At 43.5% G+C, this 22,534-nt stretch overlaps 1 protein-coding gene across 1 annotated transcript in view; it reads left to right on the plus strand.

The window, feature by feature from the left end:
- The first annotated feature begins 233 nt into the window (after window positions 1–233).
- Nckap5 (NCK associated protein 5) overlaps window positions 234–22,534 on the plus strand; it is a 698,067-nt gene continuing 675,766 nt past the window's right edge. The window contains 1 exon segment of the mRNA XM_028771521.1: window positions 234–302. Coding sequence (XP_028627354.1) covers window positions 234–302 — 69 coding nt within the window.

Raw genomic sequence — 22,534 nt, forward strand, 5'->3', positions numbered from 1 at the left:
GATGGCTCTGTGTGTGCCACTAAGAGAAGTCTTGTGTGCTGAGAAGTCTGGTTTTACACTGACTGTTTGGGTCTGGGTAGTTTTTTGGCCCTAGTTTCTGATAGGACCATTGCAGAATGAAAAGTCTTAAATGCTGCGTCCTTGATAACAAAACATGTGTTCACTTTTTGCAGTGGCTGTGGATGCAGACGGGGGATTCTTATAAATTGCAAAGGAAAATACATCACTCATCCATGGAGGGGAAGAGACAGCTGGATAGAAGGGACTTCAGTAAAAGACTCTCTCTGGACAGCAGTCTTGTGGTAAGTGCTAAATATTCACTGACCACTGTATGTGCTTTGGCTTCAAATCCGTTATTTTTTGACTGTTACTTCCTGAACACTCTGCTCCTAAAACCCTGATTCCATTTACCCCATTAAGTTACATCCCTTGGGATTTAGGCTCATTTATTTTTTACAAACTCAAAAGCCAGAAAATTATTGGAATGTTTGTACAGTGTCTTAATAGGTAAATGCCATAATCTGTCAGCATTACATATAATTACATTAATTCTGGCTGAAATAGACATTAGCCTATACAAAAATGGGCCTGTGCCTCGGGTCCATTTGTGTAGGATGCCAGCGCTATGTGTACTTTTGCACAATCCAATTCACTACGAAGCTAACCTGAACAAAAGTTCAATACAGTTTCAAGTGTTGAAGAGCCAAGAGAGTAGCTGAGTGCTTCTTGGCTGTATATTCATTCTGTTCTACATAACATTTCTGAAAGTTCTTACTCCAGTTCTTTTTAAAAATGTAATTTAGCATCTGTGCAGAAGTTGTACATGTGTGTGTGTGAATGTGTGAATGCATGGGCAGATCAGAGAACTGTTTTCAGAAGGCTGTTTCTGTCTTCTACCTAACGAGGAGGCAAAGTCTCTCTTGTTTTTGCTGCTGTGCTGTGTACTCTAAGGTAGCTGGCCTTAGAACTTACCACTGGCCCTCCTGCCTTCGAATCCCATCTTGCCATAGAAGTCTGGGAATTTCAATGAACACTACCTTATCTAGCTTGTTGTGCTAGCTCCAAATTTAGGTGTTTGTTTGTTTGTTTGTTTTTACCAACTGAACCATATTGCTGGCCCCACTGGACAGCATTCTTAACAGCCTGGTTGGGATCACCTTTGAGTGTGAGCATCTGGTTAGTCCAAAGAAGCAGCTTAAATTGCAGTGCTTGGAGACTTGGCTTCTTTTCCACAGCTCCTAGACCCATATATGTAAATCACCTTCTCTGTTCCATGATACATGTGAACACAGGAAGAAATTAGATGAAGACAATAGCTTAGCATGATTTCATCATTAGTGAAACATAGTTTTCTTTTAGTCCCTTCTTTTGTGCGAGTTACAGGGATGTGCTGTGCTCCTAGCAACTGGGATGGAGACCGGTTCGTAGAGTATGATGGACTAAACATTTGTTGAGGGTTAGGGTCATGAGTCCCTGAGTTCTATTCCAGGTACTCATGTTAAAAAGCCAGGTGTGGTGCCAGTGCTGGACAGTGGAGACAGGTGACCTCTGAGGCTCTTTGGACAGTTGGCAACGCTTATTTGGTCAGTTTAGGCTCATGATGACTCTTAGCATCATCAAGGTATGTAGGGTTGTCGGGCCCTGCGTCCATTCTGCCACAGGGCTCCACCACTTGACGAGCAGGATGCGGAAAGTTTGACTGCACTTAACCCCATGCCATCGCAGGGCAGAGTGCCCAGCAGGTGCTGGGCCATAGGTAAGCACTAAGGCACTGCTCAGGGGTAGGGAAGCTCAGTCTGAGGCACAGGACAGCCAGAGCTGGTTTGGGGGTACCCAGGCCTGCAAAGAGGGTTCTCAGGCTCTTGGACACTCAGGCGCCACTGAAAGTCGCTGAAGAGTTGAGAATGGAATTTGGGCCTGATGGCGGACAATGGACTCTGGCCTAAAGAGTCACTGTCTAGTCTCCCGTAGAAGGCCGCTCTGCATTCCCAGTCACAACCGCTGCTAAGTTCAAGCCAAGCCTCTGCCTGCCCAGCCAAGGATTCTCCCTGCAGGCATGGCTCCCCACAGCAGATCCTGATGAAACAAAGCATTCCTTAGTTTTAAGGCATTTATTGTCATGGCGGAAAGTGGATGAGTAAAACCATACTCCTCTTCTCAGGGTTGGCCTGAGATTAAATAACTTTTACAGGGAGGAATATCTGAGAAGGAGAGTTTATTGGCTAAGCCCTCCAGACCTCTAGGTACCTCATTAGAATGGCTAGGCGACATAATAACAGGCCACATCTTTTTCATCACTATCATGTAGAAGGGCTTGGGGTGTTGCCTTTATGTGACTGATGGCCACAAATCTATGGAAGGCTTTGGCTAGCGACAGGGGCTTGGTGCCCAGGAGCAAGTCAGTATCTCTAGGGCTTCCAAGCCTTGCTCAACCGAGGACCAGGCTGCCTTTCATGGTACCACAAAGATGGACAGTGGAGCTTAAGGGATAACAATTAGATGGCCTGCCAGCCTACACTTACACATACACACATGCACACTAATGGGCAACTCTCCCATCCCACAGTTACTGAGCTGCTTTATCAGTTGTGTCTCTCCATCTCTGCTTTGAATCCAGGGTTGTTTGTTTGTTTTATCTACAGTCTTTGTTGTTGTTTTTTTTTTTCTGTGATCATAGCCATTTCCCTTTAAAACAGCTGTTTTTAACCTTCCTAAGGTTGCAACCGTTTAATACAGTTCCTCATGTTGTAGTGAGCCCCAACCATAAAATTATTCTCATTGCTGTTTCATAAATGTAATTTTGCTACTGTCATGAATCATAATGTAAATACTTTTTTGGTGATAAAAGTTTGCTAAAGGGGTCAAGACCTGTGTGTTGAGAACCATTTCCTTAAAGCTTTTCAGGAGTGGGGTTGTGAGTCCCTAGAAGAGGGCATGTGTTCTCATGTGAGGTTCTTCATGTGACTCAGAATCTGGCCTCTGGCCGTGGGCTCAGCATGCTCTTGGAGGCTAAGGACTTGGGTGACATTTTAAGGGTTCTTTTCTGTGGCTACAACTATACCTCATACCCTACATCATATGGTATCTGCATGGAAAGTGCGTGAATGAGCTGTGCATTCTCATGTTTCAACTCCCCTTTCAACGTCTGGGAAAACTGGTAATGAGGGGTAATTTCTCAGCCTCTTCTGCAGAAGGAAATCTTCATGAACATTGACATGCCAAGATTCGGGTCTGACTTGGGCTTGGGCAGAGACAGCAGCAGCCATATGGTATGACAAGAACAGTTCAAAAAAGCTCTTTTAATCCAGAAATAGTGTCCTGGTTGGTTGGTTTCCAGAGCTGCGTATTTCTGCCTCCAGTCTCAAGTAATATGCAAATATCCTATAAAGGCAAACATGCTAAGCTATCATCTTTCAATACTTCATAGTTTCAGTCCTTAGTAAAACACCTTGGATCAATTCAGAATGTGAAGAGCAGAATTTTACGGAGGCTGTTGGTAAATAGGTTGTATATAGTTATTTATTTTATGTATGTATACACATGTTTACATGCCATGGCATGTATGTAGAGGAAAGGGACAATTTTCTGGGTCAGTTCTTTGTTTCTCTCATGTGAGTATTGAGGACTACACTCAGATCATCAGGCTTGGTGGCAGGTACCTTTACCCACTGAGCTACCATGTTGGCACCCACAATGTTTTTTGAGATACAGGGTCTCTTCTTGACATGGAAGTTTTCAAATGGACAAGACTGGTGGGCCAGTGAGCCTTAGAGATCCACCTGTCCTTGCATCCCCACCTCTGGGATTATAAGCATGTACCATCAGATGCAGCTTTTCACAAGAATTCTGGTGATCAAACTCCGAACCTCCTGATTGCACACCAAGCCCTTTACCACATGTGCTGTCTTGCTGGTGCCCTTCTGGTTTTTGAGAGAAGGCCTCTTGCTAGCTTGGAATCTACCAAGTAGGTTACACTGGCTAGCCAGCAAGTCCCAAGGATCTTGCTGTTTCTGTCACCCCCAGCATAGGGATCTCCAGCTTGTTCTGGCAAGCCTGATGTATTGTTTTGTTTTGATTTTGTTTCTCCCGACATAGATTTTGGCAATAGAACTTACGCTTGCAAGTCAAATACTTTACCAACTGAGTCGTCGTCAACTTTCTAGCTTTGTAAAACTTTTAAATCACAGACACAGCAAAGGTACTTGCTTTTCTTAAAATTAACCAGGAGGATAACACCAGGCAGAGGGCACAGGTCTCCATCTTTTATTCCTGTTCCTTGTCTTTCACTCCCAGAAAGAGATGCCCTTTGGGGAAACTGACGTGACAGAAAAGAAACATGGAGTCCTTACGTCTCGAAACTCCAGCACAATTACCATCATGATGAAAATTTGTGAAAGTTAGGAGACCCAGAGGTGATTTCCTCATTCAGATTTTGCAGGAGAAATTTCCTCCTCATGAACCCTAAGAATAAGGCACTATTAACTTTAGTACCTTTTTATTTTACTTAATCAAATCGTGAAGTGTTAAGTTAGAAACTATGGCTCTCTTGCAATGGCTTTTAAATATTTCTCAGGCTAGAAGAACCGTAGAACGATGTACCTTAGTTTAGTAACAACTTTTAGGACTAGGTATGGAGGGATTTTAAATGTGTGTGTGTGTGTGTGTGTGTGCGCGCGCACGCGCGCGCGTGTACATGCATTCAAGAGCACATGTTCAGGTTGGCGGATGACCTCTGGTGTTGATTGGTCCTCACTCTCTGCTTCTTTTGAGGCAGGATGTTGTTTTGTTCCCCATAATGTACACCAGGCCTTGAAAAACGTAGTACTGAGCCCACCGGCCCTCCATCAGTGCAGCTTGTCTGTATGTTGGGGATGGGTCTGAATCAAAGGCTAGAAGTCAGAATATGGAGGACTGAGAGGGTGCACTCAGGATAACTAGTTGCTAGAAGTCTTGAAGGGTCTAGAGCAGGACCCAAGAAGGACAAGGCACCTGCCGTTTACTGTAACACCAGTTCGGAGGACAGTGAGTGGAGGATGCAAATTCCAAGCACCAGGCATAGGCATGTCAGCAGGCATGGGGTCTGCTGGTATCTAACTCCAAAACTACCTTAGCTGGCAGCTCTGGGTGTTTGGTTGGCAAATTACACATTGAGGTTAGACCACAGTGGTTTCTTTCCTTTAGTCATACTAGCTGAGATTTATTGAAGTTTAATACATGTCAGACAGTCTACTCAGAGGTTTATATAGAAATACTTGGCTAATACAACAACCCTTTAAAGTAAGAATTCTAACTCTCCTACTTTAAAAATGAGAATTCTGTAGCTTTGTGTGTGACTTAGCTCCCTAGAGGCTGTAGGACTTGGGAGTGTTGGAGCTGAAACTTCATCTTTGGGTATGGTTTTGCATATCTTGAAGCTCGGAAGTAAAAACTTTTATGACAGCTACGGGAAGTCTACCTATGCCACTTCCATGCCTGAAAGGCCTCCAGCTGTTCTGACAAAACTTGAAACTTCCATGGTACTACCACACCTGCCATACTTGCACCCAGTGATGAGGGAGTCAGCCTTGGTTTCAACAAGAACAATTGACCAGAAGTGTTGGGAGGAAGGGACTCATAAGGAACGGGGAACATGAGTATTGAAAGATGAAGTTAGGCCTGCTTTCTAAGCTTGGGATTTTTAAATTATTGTTATTTTTTTTCTTTGAACCAACTTCCATTTTAGAAGACTATGTATACATTTACCTGAGGAATTATTGAAGAGAGGGAAGTAACTGGGGAGTCATGGGGCACACCCAGCTTGTAGGTAGATGTCCTTTGTGGCAGGATACAGCCCTATGATAGACTAGAAATCCTGAGTGCTAAGCAGACTTTTAGTTGGACTGCTGGCAGACTGATAGAGGGAGCAGAGGACCTGAAGAATTTCCCTTTCCAGAGGGAATTCTGTTGTTTAGCTCATTGATAGCAACTGGTGCCTGGCACCAGGAGGGTTTTCCTTCATCTGGTTTAGGCTTTCTCTAAGAGAAGCTTCCCCTTCCCTTCCTCTCGACCAACTGACATAACAACCACACCTTCACAGGCTTCCATGAAAATGGTCCTTTTTTGAGACATGGTTTTATGCAGGCCAGGCTAGACTCAAACTTGCTGTTTAGTTAGCTTTACCCATCAACTTGAAATAACCTAGAGTCAGAGAGAAGGGAGTCTCGCTTGAAGGATTGTTCAGCTCATGTTGACTTGTGGGTATGTTTGTTGGGGATTTTCTTGATTATTAATTGATATAAGAGGGCCCAGCCCACTGTGAGTTTCACCATTCCCTGGGCTTTGTAAGAAAGCTAGCTTAGCATAAGCCCAAGTGATCTAGTTAGTCAGAAGCATTCTTTCATGGTTTCTGCTTAAAGTTCTTGGTTGAGTTCCTACCATGACTTCTTTCAATGATAGGCTGTAGACTATAAGTTGACATAAACCTTTTCTCCCCCCAAATTGCCTTTGGTTAGAGTGTTTTATCACAGCAAAGAATGAAACTAGAACATGTATTATGTAGCCCAGGATAACCTAGAATTTCTAATCCTCCTGCTCCCGTCTCCTAAGTGGTTTCAAGTGTGTACCAGGTTTAGATACAGTGTTGGGGTGGATGGAATCTAGGGTTTCTTATGGTAAAAAGATACTGTAGCAGTTTATTAACATATTGAGCCCCAGAAAACGTCCTTCTTGATTGGATCTTATTCACCTCATTTAACTGATCGCCCATGAACCAGTTTTCAAACCTTGACGGTATTGACATTGTAGACTCAGAAATTCTTTGTGGTATGTGTGCCCTGTGAATTGTGGAATGTTTAGTAGAACATCAGCCTTTTATTCACTGGGTACCGTACTGCCTCTTCCAGTTATGGCTACCAACTCAGCTTCCAGACACGACCTGCTCCCTAGGAGCTGATCACCCCTAATGGAGCTAAAGTATAACTTCTTAGAGGACCCAGGCCATGTCTTATCCATGTTTGTGCAGTGACACATGGACCTTGCTTAGTGTGATAAATGTGGATTTGAGCTTGTTCACGAGTAGCTGTCTTTCCATGAGCTCCAGAAACATCAGCAGGGGACCTCGTGTATGGAGAGATGCTACTCCTGTTGGTGATGGTTGGAGAGGGAAGGTGGTGTGCTACTTCTTATTCTCATGAAAGGATGATCCTACTGTGTGTGTATGTGTGTGTATGTATGTGCACCCATGCAGATGCATGTGAATATGTATGTGTTCATCTCTCTGTGTGTATATACACATGTTCTGAGTGCGCACATGCATTGTGTGCCTGTGAATGTGTGTATACGTGTGTATGTGAGAGTGTGTGTGTGTGTGTGTGTGTGTATGTGTGTATGTGTGTAGAGGCCAGTGGACAGTCAGAGTGCCATCTCTTAGGTGTCATTTATTTTGATTTTTTTTTTTTTTGAGACAGAGTCTCTTACTGGCTTGGAGCTCACCAAGTAGGTTCAACTGGCTTCCAGTGATTCTCAAGTCTTTGAAATAGTTGAAACATTTTAATACTAATCTGTATTTGTGCATTTTTATGGGGATAAATCTATACAGTATCTTAAAATTCTCAAGGGCATCTGTGACCCAAGAAAGGTATGGCAGTTTGACTGCTGAGTGTTTCCCAGAGCATCTGCCCATGTTCCTTCTGGGGACACAGAGAAAATGCTCTGTATTCTCTGATCTCCATCATCAGTTGTGTTTAGCTAGAGTAGTGAGTGCTACCTGTCAGTGTCTGGTGTCTTTTTGTGCATCCTTGAAATATCTCAGAGCAGTAAATCAAACTAAAAACTAGACATGTTTTGAAAGCATTTTGCAGATACTGTGTTATTGATGAGATGGGGAATTATCCTGCTTCCTCGACAGGAATAAGGACAAATGGGTGGAGATGCTTGCTTGGCATGCTCCCTGTTTCCTTATGGCACTAAGATCTGCTTGTCATCTTCCCGGTATCTCCCTATCTTTCAGTAACTGGCATTATCAGAGCCTCTGAGTTTCCATGACAACCAAGTTTCCTGCATTCTCCCATGGCAGCCTCATCATTTTCATGGCAGGCTCTCCAGTTCTTTGTCCATAACAACAGGTAGAATGTTGATCAGTCTCTCTGGGTATAGACCCTTAAACCCATCAGGCTCTGCGACATCCTTCCTGCATGCCAGTTTCCAGCGTGTTCTTCCCACCTGTTTGTTTTGAAAGTATTCTTCTGAGACCTGTTTTCAGGATGTTCCCCCTACATCCTCATTTTCAAGGTTTTTCTCCCCTGGGGTTGTTTTCTGATGCCCTTTTGTACGCCAGCTGTGAGGCTCTCTTCTCTTGTACTGTTTCTTTAGTTTTTCATTTGTCTTCATAGGAATTGAACGCCTAGTGGATGAAGCTCCTTGGCATGAGGACCAAGAACTGCGAAGCAGGGTTTCTGCTGATTTTGAACCTTTTATCAATCTAGTAATTCACTAGTCACAGTACTAGCAGATTTCACACAGCAGGAAAAACAGCAGCCTGCATGCAGCTCAGAAGATGGCCTAGTTGGTGAACTGCTCACCACACAAGCACCAGGGCCTCGCTGCACTCTGTAGAATGTAAAAGGGCCAGGCACAGTGGCATGAATTTGTAATTCCAGCCCTTGCAGGGTAGTGCCAGGGAGATCCCTGGGGCTCATGGACAGTTAGCCTATCCTAATCAATACGTTTCAGGCCAATGAGAGATTCTGTCTCAAAAGAAGGTGGACAGTATCATGAGGAATGACACTTGAGGTTGACAGATGGCCTTGGCAAGCACCCCTCTTCCCACCTGGTCTTTCTCGGGATTCTGATAGAAGTTGCCCTTCCGCTTTTATTGATGGAAAGTTCTTATTACAAAGAGAAGGACTTTTATATTTCACTTTAGAGCACTGGCCTACATTTAAGGTTTGGTGTTTCTGTACTCCCTGTAGCAAAGGTTTATTGGAAAAGCCACAGAGCCTTAAAAACTAGCCTCCAACGTACTCGGTTTATACTTCTGAAGTGTCTGAGATCATAGGTGAGCTCTATGTCATCATGAATGATGGTCCTCCCTTCCTTCTGTCCCCTCTACTGCCCACCTCCTCACCACTTTCCTGTCCTCTTCCTGGTGCAAGGCAGGGCTCATCACACAGCTAAATCGTCAGGATTCTTTGTTTCCACTGGCTTATCTGTGTAAATGGTAACAAATGTATATATATTAACACCATCTCAGCTGTTTTATTCTAACTTCTCTTTCTATACTGTCATTTATTATCATTTAATATTTATTAAACACCCACCAGGGTCACAGGTTGTACTGCCTTGGCATACCTTAGCCAAGTATCCAGGATCTTCCTACTGGTTTTGTTCATAACCCTCATCTCCAACCTCATTTCAATTAATATTTTGAGAGCCAGTCTAGGAGCATTGTATTTGAACATCTCACTTAATATCAGATGCACAGATTGGAGAGTCCTTTCTGTGGACTAGTTTTGCAGTTTTCTGCTAACCAAGAGTCCCATTGGTCTGGGCTGCCTTCTACAAGCCCCAACAGAGGTTTCTCCTGGTTCCTTTACATTCCAGGTCATTCCAGATGTTTCCTCCTCATAAATTTCTATTCCTTAATGAGGCTTAATGGATCATAATTGTCCATTTCCAAAGGTGCCTCTGAGGTTCTCTTGCCTTCTGTCTTTCGGCACCTCTCCGGTCCTTGGTTTTAAGTGGCTGTCTTCAGCCTGGTAGATTTCCTAATACAGTTAATTCACAGACTGCTTTATGCACATGGCTGTGTTGAGGGAAATAAAATCATTTGGTCTGGTGAATTCTGGGATCCATCTGTCAGAGCTGGCATTGTGAGGTGCTTTAGGGCTGTTGGCTTTTTGTGAGGGAAGCTTTTGTCGGAGGCCTGCCATCTTTGGAGGTAGAATATCTCCAAGGCCTGTCAGTGTCCCAGTGTGAGTAGGCCAGTTCTGAGACAGAATTCTTGCAGGCATCAATGAGGTGCCCTGGAATGAAGCTACTATTCTCATTTTTTCCCTTGTGTGGTATCCCACTGGGCCTGTCAGCATGGGAGGAAGCAATGAAGACAGCCAAGTCCTTGGGATAGTTAGGGGCTATGGAGGGTCTTCTGGGCCATGTAGAGTAGGCTTTTGAGCCTACTCGGTGAAGTCAACAAGGAGGAAGAGAAACAGAAATAGAGGGAGAGAAAACAGGAGGGAGAGAGGAGAGGGAGGTAGGGAGGAGAGGGGGAGAAGAAGGAGAAGGAGGAGAAAGAAAGAGTTGGGAAGGGAAGGAGAGAGAAGAAAGGCGAAGAGAGGGAGAGGAGTTGAGAAGGAGAAAGAGATAATAAATGAAAGAGAATAGGGAAAGAGGGAGAGAAATGCTTGAGTGAGATATTTTCCATGCTTTTAGAAGGATCTGAAGAAGTCTTCCCTGTCTTAGGATTAATGTTGTTGTTTCTGTCAGTTAGGAGGTATCTGGTATCCACGTAAGAAGCCAGGTGTGGTGGCAGATGTTTGTAGTCCCTGTGATAATGGAGATGTGGAGACAGGCTGAGCCCTAGGGCTCACTAGCCTACTCAGTGAGTCCTGGGGTGATTAGAAACCCTGTCTGCACAAGGTTGATGTTATCTGAGGAGCAATAACCTCAAGTTGTCTGCTGGCTTCCACATGCATGTGCACACACATGCTTAAAAACACTACATGCACATTCACACACATGAACAAGGTCATACTCACAATAATAAATAAGAAAGCTAATAAATATCTTGTACAGATGTGCTTAGCTGGAGAACCCACCTATGATAGATATACATCCCTCTGCCTGTATGAGCTCGGCCATCTTACCTGCCTTCTCTGAACCTCCACACTCACATTTATAAGGGCACAAAGTTGTCTGTCCCTTCTCGGGCAAGTAGAAGAACCAAAGAAAGATAATAACTCCCCTCTTATGCAGTACTATGCCTCACATGCCCTCTTTGTATTGTAAACCCAAGATGGTGGCTCACTTTGTCTGCACGTAGAGGATAATTCAGAAGACTAGTTTCTTCCCTTTGCTTTTTAAAGCATGCATATATGGTCTGTAAGAAACAAATCAGCATAACCAGAATGCTCTCAGCCAGAAATGTCCCCTCTGGTTCCTTGCTACAGGTTGTCTCTTGCCAAGCCCAGAATTCCTTTCTTCTTACTCCAGTTGCTCAGGAGTTCCCTATTAATGAATAGGCCAGACCTTTTAATATGGAACATTGTATTTTTTTTTCTGGAACTTTTGGGTTTCTGCCTTCACAGCTGAATTCTGGCCAATGACTATTTATAACAGGTAATTTTATTCCAGAGTCTTCCAAAAGTGCCCAAGCACATGCACAATGACTCGCTGTGCCCTGGGTCCTGCTGAGTCTTTCTTCCCCAGGCCCCTGCTGAATCAGACTGGGCTGTGAAGTCCCTCTTTGTTTGCCTTCTGTCTTCAGTTGCTCTGAGCTCTGCCAACTGGGAGCAGTGGGAGATAGATGGATTTCGGGGGAAGGAACTGGAGAACGTTTCCCATCTAACTACCTCCCTATTGGGGGAGGAGTGGAAGACTACGTGGAGGGGTCTAAGTGGAAAAAGTTTTCCACTACATAAAGAGAAAGAGGAAGCAGGGTTTCAGTGGCATTTTGCCAGGCTCCAGGAATGCACCAACCCTGGGAATTGGCACCTGGCCAGCCCCCTCAGCGGCTGCTGAGTTGGGAAAACTGGCTCTCTGGTGGCTGCCAACAGTGTAGACAATGGCCTTTTGGATAACTCGGCTTTTGAAAGTTTGGCTTTTGTTTTATTATCACCAAAGGTAACATTTATTGGGCACCTATGTATACAGGCCAAAAGATAAAATGCATGATTGGGAGTCCCTGTAACTTATCCAGGCAGAAGAGCCACGGTCCTGGTTAATACAGAAAGCCTGCATCCAGTGAGGATCTAATCCTCTATTGGGGCATGCAACTACCTTAGATGTGAGTGCAGAGCAACCCGGAATTCTAGTTAGTTTAAATTAAATTAAACTAGAATTAAAGTTAGTTTTAAGTGTTAAGCTGGGCTGTAAATGAGGTTTACTCCATTGTCATTTGGTTGAGAAAAATCTTTGTTGTAGACTAGGTGTATTCTGACTGAAGGAAAGGAAAGAAGCAAGACTCAGTGCTGGGTTTAGGACAGAGTAACCCGTTCTACACTGAACATTATTATCTTGAAGGGAAAGAAAATAGCTAGTTACACACACACACACCACACACACACATACAAACCACACACACACATACAAACCACACACACACACCACACACACACACACACCACACACACACACACACACCACACACACACACACACACACACACACACACACCCACACACACACACACATGGTTTAATATGTGATCTAGTAAGGAGTGGTGGTGATGGTATTATTATTTTTGTAAATTTATTTTATTTTTCTGATTTATGTGGACTTTATTTTGTCTGTGTTAGTATATACTATATGCATACTAGTACCCATGGAAGCCAGAAGGTGTCAGATCCCAGGGGCTGGAGTTAAAGACAATTGCAATCCGTCTAATATGGGCGCTGAGAACCAAACTTGAGTTCTCTAGAAGACCAGTGACTACTTTAAACTGCTGAGCCATCTCCTTAGACACTAAATGGTGTTATTTTAACAATAACTGATTTTATTCTGTAAGGAGTCCATCGAAATGGCTCACTAGGTAAATTGCTTGTCACACAAACGTGAGGGTCAGTGTTCAGTCCCTTTGAACACTCTTAAAACCGGCCAGCCCCAGCACTGGGGAGAGAGGCAGCAGGGCTTGAGGACTTTCTGGCCAGTCAGTTTTACCTCGTTCATACATTCCAGATTCATTCAGAGAGACACTGAGAAAACAAGGTGGGGCTGCAGACGCCTAAGTGGTCAAGGAGATTGCCTCTCAAGTCTTGTCCACCTGAAATCCATTCTGGGAACCCATGGAAAAGTAAAAGGAGAGAATCAACTTCACAAATTGTGCCCTGACCTCTAAATGCATACCATAGCACACATGTCGCTCCTACAGCATTCGTATACATACAGTATTAATAATAAATAAAATAAAATGTAAGGTGGAGAACTAGCAAAGAAGACACTGGACACCCAGCTTCTGGCCTCCACATCTATGCATGGCACATGTATATACATGCACACACACACTAAAAGGACACACACACACACATATGTACACACACACACACACACACTACAAATGGATAGCTTTTCCTGTTAGGAAAAAGAATATGAGTATTATACTGGGATGAGATACTGTGCTTAAACACTGGCTGCATTCGCTCAGTTATCACAACAAGGTTGTAGAATAGCATCCTCATTATACCAGTGAAGAAGCTGAGGCTGGATGATTAAGTAACTTGTCCCAGATCATGTGACTCTGAACAGAAAGGTCTGTCTTCCTGCACAGCATGTGTTGCTTATGTCTGTGATACACACATCTCTATTGTGTACTTTCAAAGTGAAGAGTTTTCTGGCTTCCCTTTGTTGCCATGGTGATGTGTGGGTAACTCCTGGGATACCACTGGGCCTGGTACCATAGCTTTAATGATCATTTTACAGTGGCTTCTCTCAAAGCAGGTAGAGGCTTTTCAGCTTGGAGCCCATCAGGACAGAGAGTCTGTTCTCCCTTATGTAAGCTGTGCCTTGCACTGTATGAGATTCTGTGTGGGGACTCTATGTAAAGGGGGTGAGTGGGGGTGGGGATTAGTCAGGGAGCTGCTCTGAGAATGCCTCAGGAAGAGGTGCAGGACTTCCCCTTTGCTATCATGCCCTCCCCCTAATACCTTGTCTCCAGAAAGCCCAATTTGTGTGAATCCAGTTATAAAAGACTCAGCAGCTGCTGCTCCACTCTCTCTCTCTCTCTCTCTCTCTCTTTTTAGAGGATACTCCACCTAACAAAGGGCTCAGGGAAGAATTTTTAAAATAGCTCTTAATGCGTTTTCAATTGGATTTAATTCTCAAAGATCCAATTTGCAGTCATAGTTTCCCATGGAGCTAACCCCCAACATCAGACCCTTTTTTTTTCCTCTGATGGAAAACAGATCACAAATGGTATTTTGGGTTTAAGCACTGTTCCTAGGGACCCTGGAGAGACTGGAGAGCCTGTCATTGTGCAGAAAGGAAGGTTTTACTCAGAGAGAGGAGACAAAGCCAGGCTTCCAGGTCTCAGTTCTCCCATAGAAGTACCTTCCTGCATTGACAACTAGAGTGGATAGATCAAGACCAGATAGTATCCTGTGCTCAGTCCAGTGCCACGTTTTATCTGTCACCTCCCTACATGTCTGTAGAGAAGGTTGTTGAGTATAGAGGTCTTGAAAGCTTTTCACTTATAGCAAATTATATCTATTAAATGCTTATTCACTTAATAAATTATTTTGATGCCTGTGTATGTTGCCGTCATATGCGTGTTGGTATGCTTATACGTGTGTGCCTGCATGTAGAGGCCAGAGGCCAGGTTCTGCAGTCACCATCTCAAAAGCCATTTTACTTTACTTATTTGTGTTTGGATATGGTAGTGTGGATGTGGCACACATAAATGTTTGTGTGGTTGTATGAACATGTACATGCATGTATGTGTGCCTGTGTGTGGAGGCCAGAACTAGATACCAGTTGTGTTCTTCCATTGATTTTCATGTCATTTTTTGAGGCACACTCTCACTGAGCCCAGAGCTCATCAGTTCAGCTAAGCTGACAAGCTCCCGGGATTCTCCTGTCTCTGCCTTCCAGCCTTGGGCTTACATACATGAATGCTCAATTATATATGTGGATGTTGGGGGTCCAAGCTCAGGTCCTCTACTTATGCATTATGCACTTTACTGATTGAGATTTCAGCCCTGCCCCCTAAAGGTTGAGTTTTGAAAAAGACATTTGTTCTGTTTTTTTCTTGAAATTTCGGTGATGTTTCCTTCAGAAGTTTGGTAAGTTCTGCAGGAAGCTATATAGGTGGATGTCATAGGAGACAGGGTATAGACTGTGAATGATGAACATGGGAGTTTGTCCTGGTATGGGTATCAGTCAGGCAATGTGGATGTATGATATCAAGAAGGAAAGAAAATGGATGGCTGACTCTCAACATAGAGGATAACTCTCCAGGAGTGAGAGTGATTCTGGATCAAAAGAGAACAACAGAGAGAAACAGGAAGGAGTAAGTGGGATAGAGAAGCGAAATAAAGAAATAAGTGTATCAGCAGTACACACTCTGCCCCCGCACACACTCTACACACATTCCACACATATGCACATACACAGACACACATACAGAAACATACACTCTCCATGCACAGACACATGCACCCACTCTACACACACATATAGTCACGCAGACACACACATAGACATACACACATACACACACACAGAGACAAAACCAGATTCACATTCTATACACACACATAGACATACACACATACATACATACATACATACATACATACATACATACATACATACAGAGAGAGAGAGAGAGAGAGAGAGATGCACATTATATACACATCCACACAGACACACAGAGAGAGTCACACACAGACACATACATTCTACACAAACACAAACACACAGACATACATATACACACACAGAGACACACACAGACACACATACTACACAGACATACACAGACACAGGCACACACACACACACACACAGAGGCACACACACACACAGATTCATACCTAGCACACACAGGGATTAAAGGGTTACATTCAATTAAATGGACCCAGTGTCCTCTCTGTTCTCAAAGCCCCTCAGAATTGAACTAGTACTTCTTTGGTGAGAAAAGGCCCCTGACTCATGATGACTGCACAGTGGGAGGAAGCAAGAGACCATGCTTGTGTCAGACTACACCCCTGCACTACACTTCCTGTCTGTACAGCTGGATGATTCTGATCCTTCTTGGAAAGGTGAGCATTGCCCGAGATGGAGGTATATGCAAAGAAACCAAGCACAGCCGTCATAGAAGGCAGAGATTCTGGGAGAAATCCAAAGCTAGACATCAAGGTGGCAGACATTTAAAGCTGTCACTCACATTGAGGGAGATGAATAAATACTCAGAAAACTAGATAAAAGTCTGGGAATGTAGCATAGCTGTTGTGTCGGCCTAGCATGCACAAAGCCCTGGGTTCCATGCCAACACTGCAAACCAGGTATGTGGGCACACCTGCAGTCCAGCAAGCCCACTGCAAGAACCTGCAGTTAGGGATGTCAGGTAATGGGGGCATGGAGGACCAGAAGGTCAAGGCCATCCTCTGCTACATGGAAAGTTTAAGACCAGCCTGGGATACATGAGACCTGGTGTCAAAAACCACCCCACCCCTACGCATGCATGTTGCAGGAAGAAGTGGAAAATGATAAGCTGCCATGTGGTACTATTTTTTCAAACTAATTATCAGAGAGAATTCATGTAAAATTGAATAGAACATTCAGGCTTCTCACTTGAATGAGGTCCACCATGACAAGGTACAAATTGATCCTTTAGAAAAGTTAATAGCTTAGCCATTGTTAATATTAACCACCTAGATATTAACATCAGGGCTGATCAAATTCACACACATACACACACACACACACACACACACATGCACACACCCCTAATGAGCACTAAATATATAGATAAACATAACAGTTTTGGTTACATGACTAAATGCACAAACTCTCAGTTAATATTCTATAAATGAAAAAAATCTTGATTACTAAAGTTAAATTTTCTATAATCTAAGTTAAAATTGCCCGGATTATCTAAGTTCTGATATTCTGTAAGTGTAATGGTCTTGTTATGTAACATTTCATGGGACATGACGTATTTCAGTTCAGTCCATGTAGGGAACCAGCAACAAAGTAACAATATCAGTAACATCTAGTGGTGGACCATTGAGTTCATTGTTGCTACTTACAGGAATATGGAGCACAGACTACTCTAAGGCATCTATATCACAGAAAGTTCTTCCAACAAAGGTAATAAATGACTCATGGAAGCTATAATGTTAGAGCTCTCTTCAAAGTTTCCAGGTAGCTCTACAGATGGAAGAGTCTCTCCTCTTCATCTGACCTTACTCATTGCAGAGCCTTGAGGAAGGGGTATTCTTGTACATCTGGTAAGTTTTGGGAACTTCCTGAATCTTGTGAGTTGTTAATTTCCTGATCTTAATGAGTCTATGTTTAGAACTCTCTGAGCCTGAAGAACTTCATTCTAGGATGAAATGTGTGAATTCAAAGGAAATTGCTACATAACACTTTACAAGGAAATTATTTATTGTATCTCAGTTGCTGATCTTTCTAAGATTGACTCAATAAAGTTTTACTAAGTGTCACTCTTAGTCAGGTAGATTTATTGTAGTCATTGGCTTATGAGTCTGCTTAACTTACTTGGATCATGAGCTTCAATTCCTGTCTCATGTCTGTCTTTCTTTTTTGGAACCCATGTTGGCCCAGATTTACTAATGTAGCTGAAGATGACTGTTTCTACATCTCTAGGGCTGAGATTAGAGTGTGAGCCACCATGCCCCCTTTATTCAATGCTGGAGACAGAACTCAGGGTTTAGGGCTCTGTGTATTCTAGGCAAACACTGAGTCACACTCAGCTGAGCTGCATCTTTACTCTATAGTCCTGGCTGTTGTGGTTTGTCTTTTGTTTAGGTGGCAGAAAGTCATATCCACTTAATATTAATCTCCTTACATAACCTTTTGAAAATGTGTTTAAGAGGTCTACTGTAACGCTTGCAATTTTATTTTGTGTGTGATTATGATAAGTGTATGTGGTACATGCACCAGGTATGGAGGCCAGATGAAGACATCCAGTGTCCTGCTGTATCATTTGCCCCCTTATTCCTTTTGATATGTGGAGCTATGCTGGCATCAGCAAGTCCCAGGCATCCTCCTGTCTACCATCCCTCCCCTCAACCCTGGAGTCACACTTACAATTGGCTATGCTTGACTTTTCCTGTGACTGCTAAAGATTATAATTCAGGCCCTGGTGATATGAGCAAACACCCTTACCCACCAGTCATCTCCCTCTCCCTTGTGCATTTTTGATCTTGCAGATGAGACAGCAGAAAGTCTTGCAGCTTTCCATTGCAACAATAGTAACAATGTACAAATATGCTTTTTATGTTGTCTTTTTCTCATATCCACATTATTAGGAAATGTAATGCTAAGTAAATGTTGGTTCATTGTTGCTTGAGAGATGGTTCAATGGTTAAGAGCACGTGCTATTTTCCCAGAGAACCCTGTTTTAGTTCCTAGCACCAGTGTTAGATGATCCATATCATTAACTCGGTCTTCGGGTTCTGATGTGCTTTTCTGTCCTTGACGGGAACCTGCACATGCATAACCACACAACCATTTTAGTGAATCAAAACATATTTTTGAATGGTGTCTCAGTTTACCCAACTTGAATTGAATTTGTATTTCATCCCTGAAGATCATTCACAATCCTTTGATATGAATTCGTATGTAACCTAGATCACATTTGCAAAAGTCAAAAGCAAAATGGTCAAGCAATCAACCTCTAGTGTCCTCAGTTCATAACCTCAATGTCGTTAATAACAAGGCAGTCAGACCTACAGAGATCTCCTCCCCATTGAAAGTCAAGGCTCCTGGGTTAGGAAGCTCAGTTAGATCTCAGTATTGTCAGCCAGCATTTCCTTGATACCCAGAGGTCAGCAACCTGATCCGGGTCTGATTGCTAGATTTTCTAAAAGCTCTGTGTAATTCTTGGTGTCATAAAACAATTCTCTGTGTAGAAGCAGAGATAATGAACCATCAGAGCCTAGGCGATAACTATGTACTGAGCTCCTAGCAGGTGTTAGTGGATGGAGCCAGAGTCCAGACTCTCCCAGCTCTGGGGATCTGTAGTGTAGGCACAGTGGAAGGGAAGGCACATGGCCAAGGTGACTCTGCCTTAACAGAACAGAATGGATTTGTTGTGCTTGTGCCTGCTCTTTCCTTCCCTTCCCTTCCCCTCCATCCTTCTTTTCTTGTCTCCCTGCATTCTTCCCCACACTTACCTTTGTTCCCTGCCATTCCTTTCTGAGGCATCTCTCCTTCCTGAAAGGCGGATTTTGGGGTGTGGGGGTTTCAAGGAGAGTTCTGGCTCCAGCACCAGAATCTCTGAAGAGAGGATTCAGACACTGAAAGTCTGTTTCTTTAGCTTCCTGAGAACGAGGGAGGGGGACTTCACAGCAAGAGCCTGCAGCCTGGCTCTCAGATTTCCAGGGAAGAGGCAGGGAAGAGGGTAGGGAGCAGGATGTCTGATACTAATACCTCCTTTGATGTTAACTCACTTCCCAGGTGAGAGATCCTGGTGAGGCTCTCCTTTAGCTAGGGCCTCACAGACAATGTCTCAATAGAGTTCTTGTCCCTCTCTGTGAGAAGTGGCTGCAGATACATTGTGGACTGAGCAGAATTTCTTACACTTTTCTTTTAATTTTTCCCTCCCTTCCCCCTCTCTTTCTCCCTCCCTCCCTTCCTTCTCTCATTCTCCCTGCCCCTCCCTTTCTTCCCTGTTTCCCCTCCTGTGTACCCCCATTCCCAACCATTCCTCTCTCTGATGTATCTTTTGCCCATTGCCTGTAAAAATGAACGAACGCTCTGAACTTCAGAATGTTGGAACTTGCTTGAAGCCCCTCCCTCAGCTAGCTTATCACTTGGCTGTCCACAGAGCTGTCTGTCCTGCCTTCCAAACTGGAATGATCTGAGAATTAGCCCTTAATCTTTAGCTTGGCAGCTACGGCTCTCAAAGGCTAATCTTTTACAAAAGCATATGCTTTTTGTGGACATCATTTTCCCCTCTCCAACAAAAACCTTAATCACCAAAATTTAGCATGAAATTTCAAAGGCTTAGTCTCCTTCCAAAACAACAAGATCAGAGGAGTGAAGAATTTTAAAGCCAGAAGGGAGCTTAAAGATCTGAGTAGATGCTAAACAAACGCAACTCTGGGGGGCTGTCTGCTCATCTCAGAATGCCCGTTTGTGTTACCTGGGGTCCTTTCTATCTCTCCAGGAGTACAGATATACAGAGAGCAAATCCCTGTGGTTATTATTCTATTATTTACCAATGACAAAGGCTTGTATCTGAGCATCATTGGCTCTCTTTTGAACTTTCTGTTCATCTTTTTCCTTTATGGTCACAGTTATATTTAAAAACTTGAAATAGCCCCAAGAACTAGTGACTCTTTGGAGTTCTCAACAAACTTGTACACTATTCTCTATGCATACACATTATCAGACAGCAGGAAAACCTCTTTCTGTATGCATATGTGTGTGTGTGTGTACCACATATGTGTACACACACACACATATATGTATATGCATGTGTGTATGTATGTTTGTGAAGGCATGTTTGGGGGAGCACTTCTATGGAGATATTGTATAAATGGAACAACATGACCACTCCAAGGTATGGTTAAATGGAAGGTTTTTATTGTAGGTATGAGGGAGAGAACAGCCAGAAGCATCTGGAAGAGTCTAGAGCAGAGAGACACAGTAGTAGACGGAATGTGGCCAGTAAAACATGGCTAGGAGAGAAACAGGAATGGAGTCCAGTAAGAGAAGGAGACAAAGTATGGGCCAAAGAAACCAAGAGAGGGCAAGAGAGAGGACAAAGAGAGGAAGACGAAGGGAACACACAGCCAAAGTAGCAGAGTTGTAAGGGGAAATGAGTAGCTCAGGGGAGGGAAGGGACAGCGAGGAGCCCCTGAGCTGAGGGAGTTTAGGACAAAGGGTTGGGTAACAATAGCCAGGATGCCAGCACAGACTCTGAAATGTGTAAATGGTACTTGGGAGGGATCCTGGAGGCCGGTGTGCACTTTGTTATGCTAATAGTTACCACAAATAGCCATTTGTCCCTTCTGATGAGGAAATGGCTCTTTTGGCAGAGGGGAACCAGCTTCAGAAGATCCTGAGAAGGAATGCTGGCTTTGTCTAACTGCCAGATTTTGAACCTGACAGGTACAAGTGTACCTGTGTACATGTCTATATACGTGAGGAATCAGAGGGTGACCTTGAGTATGATTCCTCAAGTGTATATATCTTGGAACTTTGTGATTGTTTTGTTTTGGATGTTGTTGTTGTTGTGGTTCTGAGACAGGGTCTCATTGACCTGAACTTGCTAAGTAGGCCAGGCAGGCTAGCTAGTGAGCCCCAGGGATCTGCCGCCTCTGTGCTGGGGCTGCAAGTGTGTGCCTTCACACCTAGCTTTTGCATGTGGGTTCTGGGGATGTAACTTAGGTGTCCATGCTTGCACAGCACTTACCGACTAATCCAGTTCTCCATTCCCGAATCTTCTTTTTTTACACAGGAAAAACAAAAACAAAACAAACCTTCCAGTAGGCCAAGGTGGTTAGCTAGTTGTTCTAAGAGGGTCAAGGACACTGAGGAAATAAGAAACTGTTGCTAGCAAACAGTTACTTCATGATAGTTTTTCGTGAGTGGTGCTTTATGGTAGGGATTGAGGACTGAAACTGTAGTTATGTGGATCTTATTCAGCCAATTCATGACTTGTTCATGACTGAGATTTGGCACACTAGTCTTAGACAGGAAGCCATAGCAACTAGTTTGATACTGGCATTCAAAATGGTATCCCTGTATTTAGGCTAGTGTTAAGGAAGTGGGGCTTCTGTCCCTTTCTGGTCTGAGGTCAAAGATGGTAGTGAAGTATTCACAGGAAAGATTTTCATTTCTCTTAAATCAAAATGTGACAGTTTATTATCCTTGCAGGCAGATGATATGCTGTTGACATTTGAAAATAAATGTGCTGCATGAAACTGTCAATGCTAATCACTTAAAGTGTGTGATTGCTGTAGCCCCATTGGATGAGAGTCCTCTTGTCAATCTGTAGAGTGGTCTCTTTCGGCAGGAATGATCTTCGCGTATTCACTCATTCAGTCCCATAGAAATATGAGAATGTTACAGGGACATTGAGCGAATGCTGACAAATCCTCCTGATGACTGGGTTGTAAGTATTGCTCCACCAGCTAAACTTGTATCTTTTCTCCTGTGTTACTGCTGATCTGTCTGTGGGCATCTGATCTTCATGTGCCTGTCTTCTGTAAGAAGTCTTTCTTTGTGGCTGTTATTGAGAAGCGTTTTTTTAGACACCATTCTAATCCCTTTTATCCTCCCTTCCTTTCTTAGGGTAGTCAAGGTGTTTCCCAGAAAGATACATTTTATGTTTGTAGTATAGTTCTCCTACTTAAGAGACATTGAAACACTGGGAATAGTCACTGACACACAGGTTCTGGGCTTCATCCTCAAGAGTTGCTGCTGGTGTTGATAAGTATCACCTGAAGGACTCAGATCTGATATGGGAAAAGATACCAGAATTTTCATGTAGCAGGGAGTCATCAGGAAGAAATTAAGAATGGTTCCACAACTTGGTTCCAGAGGTTTCTGTATGTTGCTCACAGTTAATTATGTCTTGCTGGGGGTGGTTTCTCTTCTGTAAGACATCTTCATCCTATAGAGTCAGTCCCTCATCCTCACACTGTAG

The sequence above is a fragment of the Grammomys surdaster genome, unplaced genomic scaffold, assembly GCF_004785775.1.
Source record: "Grammomys surdaster isolate TR1022 unplaced genomic scaffold, NIH_TR_1.0 208, whole genome shotgun sequence".
Lineage (NCBI taxonomy): Eukaryota > Metazoa > Chordata > Mammalia > Rodentia > Muridae > Grammomys > Grammomys surdaster.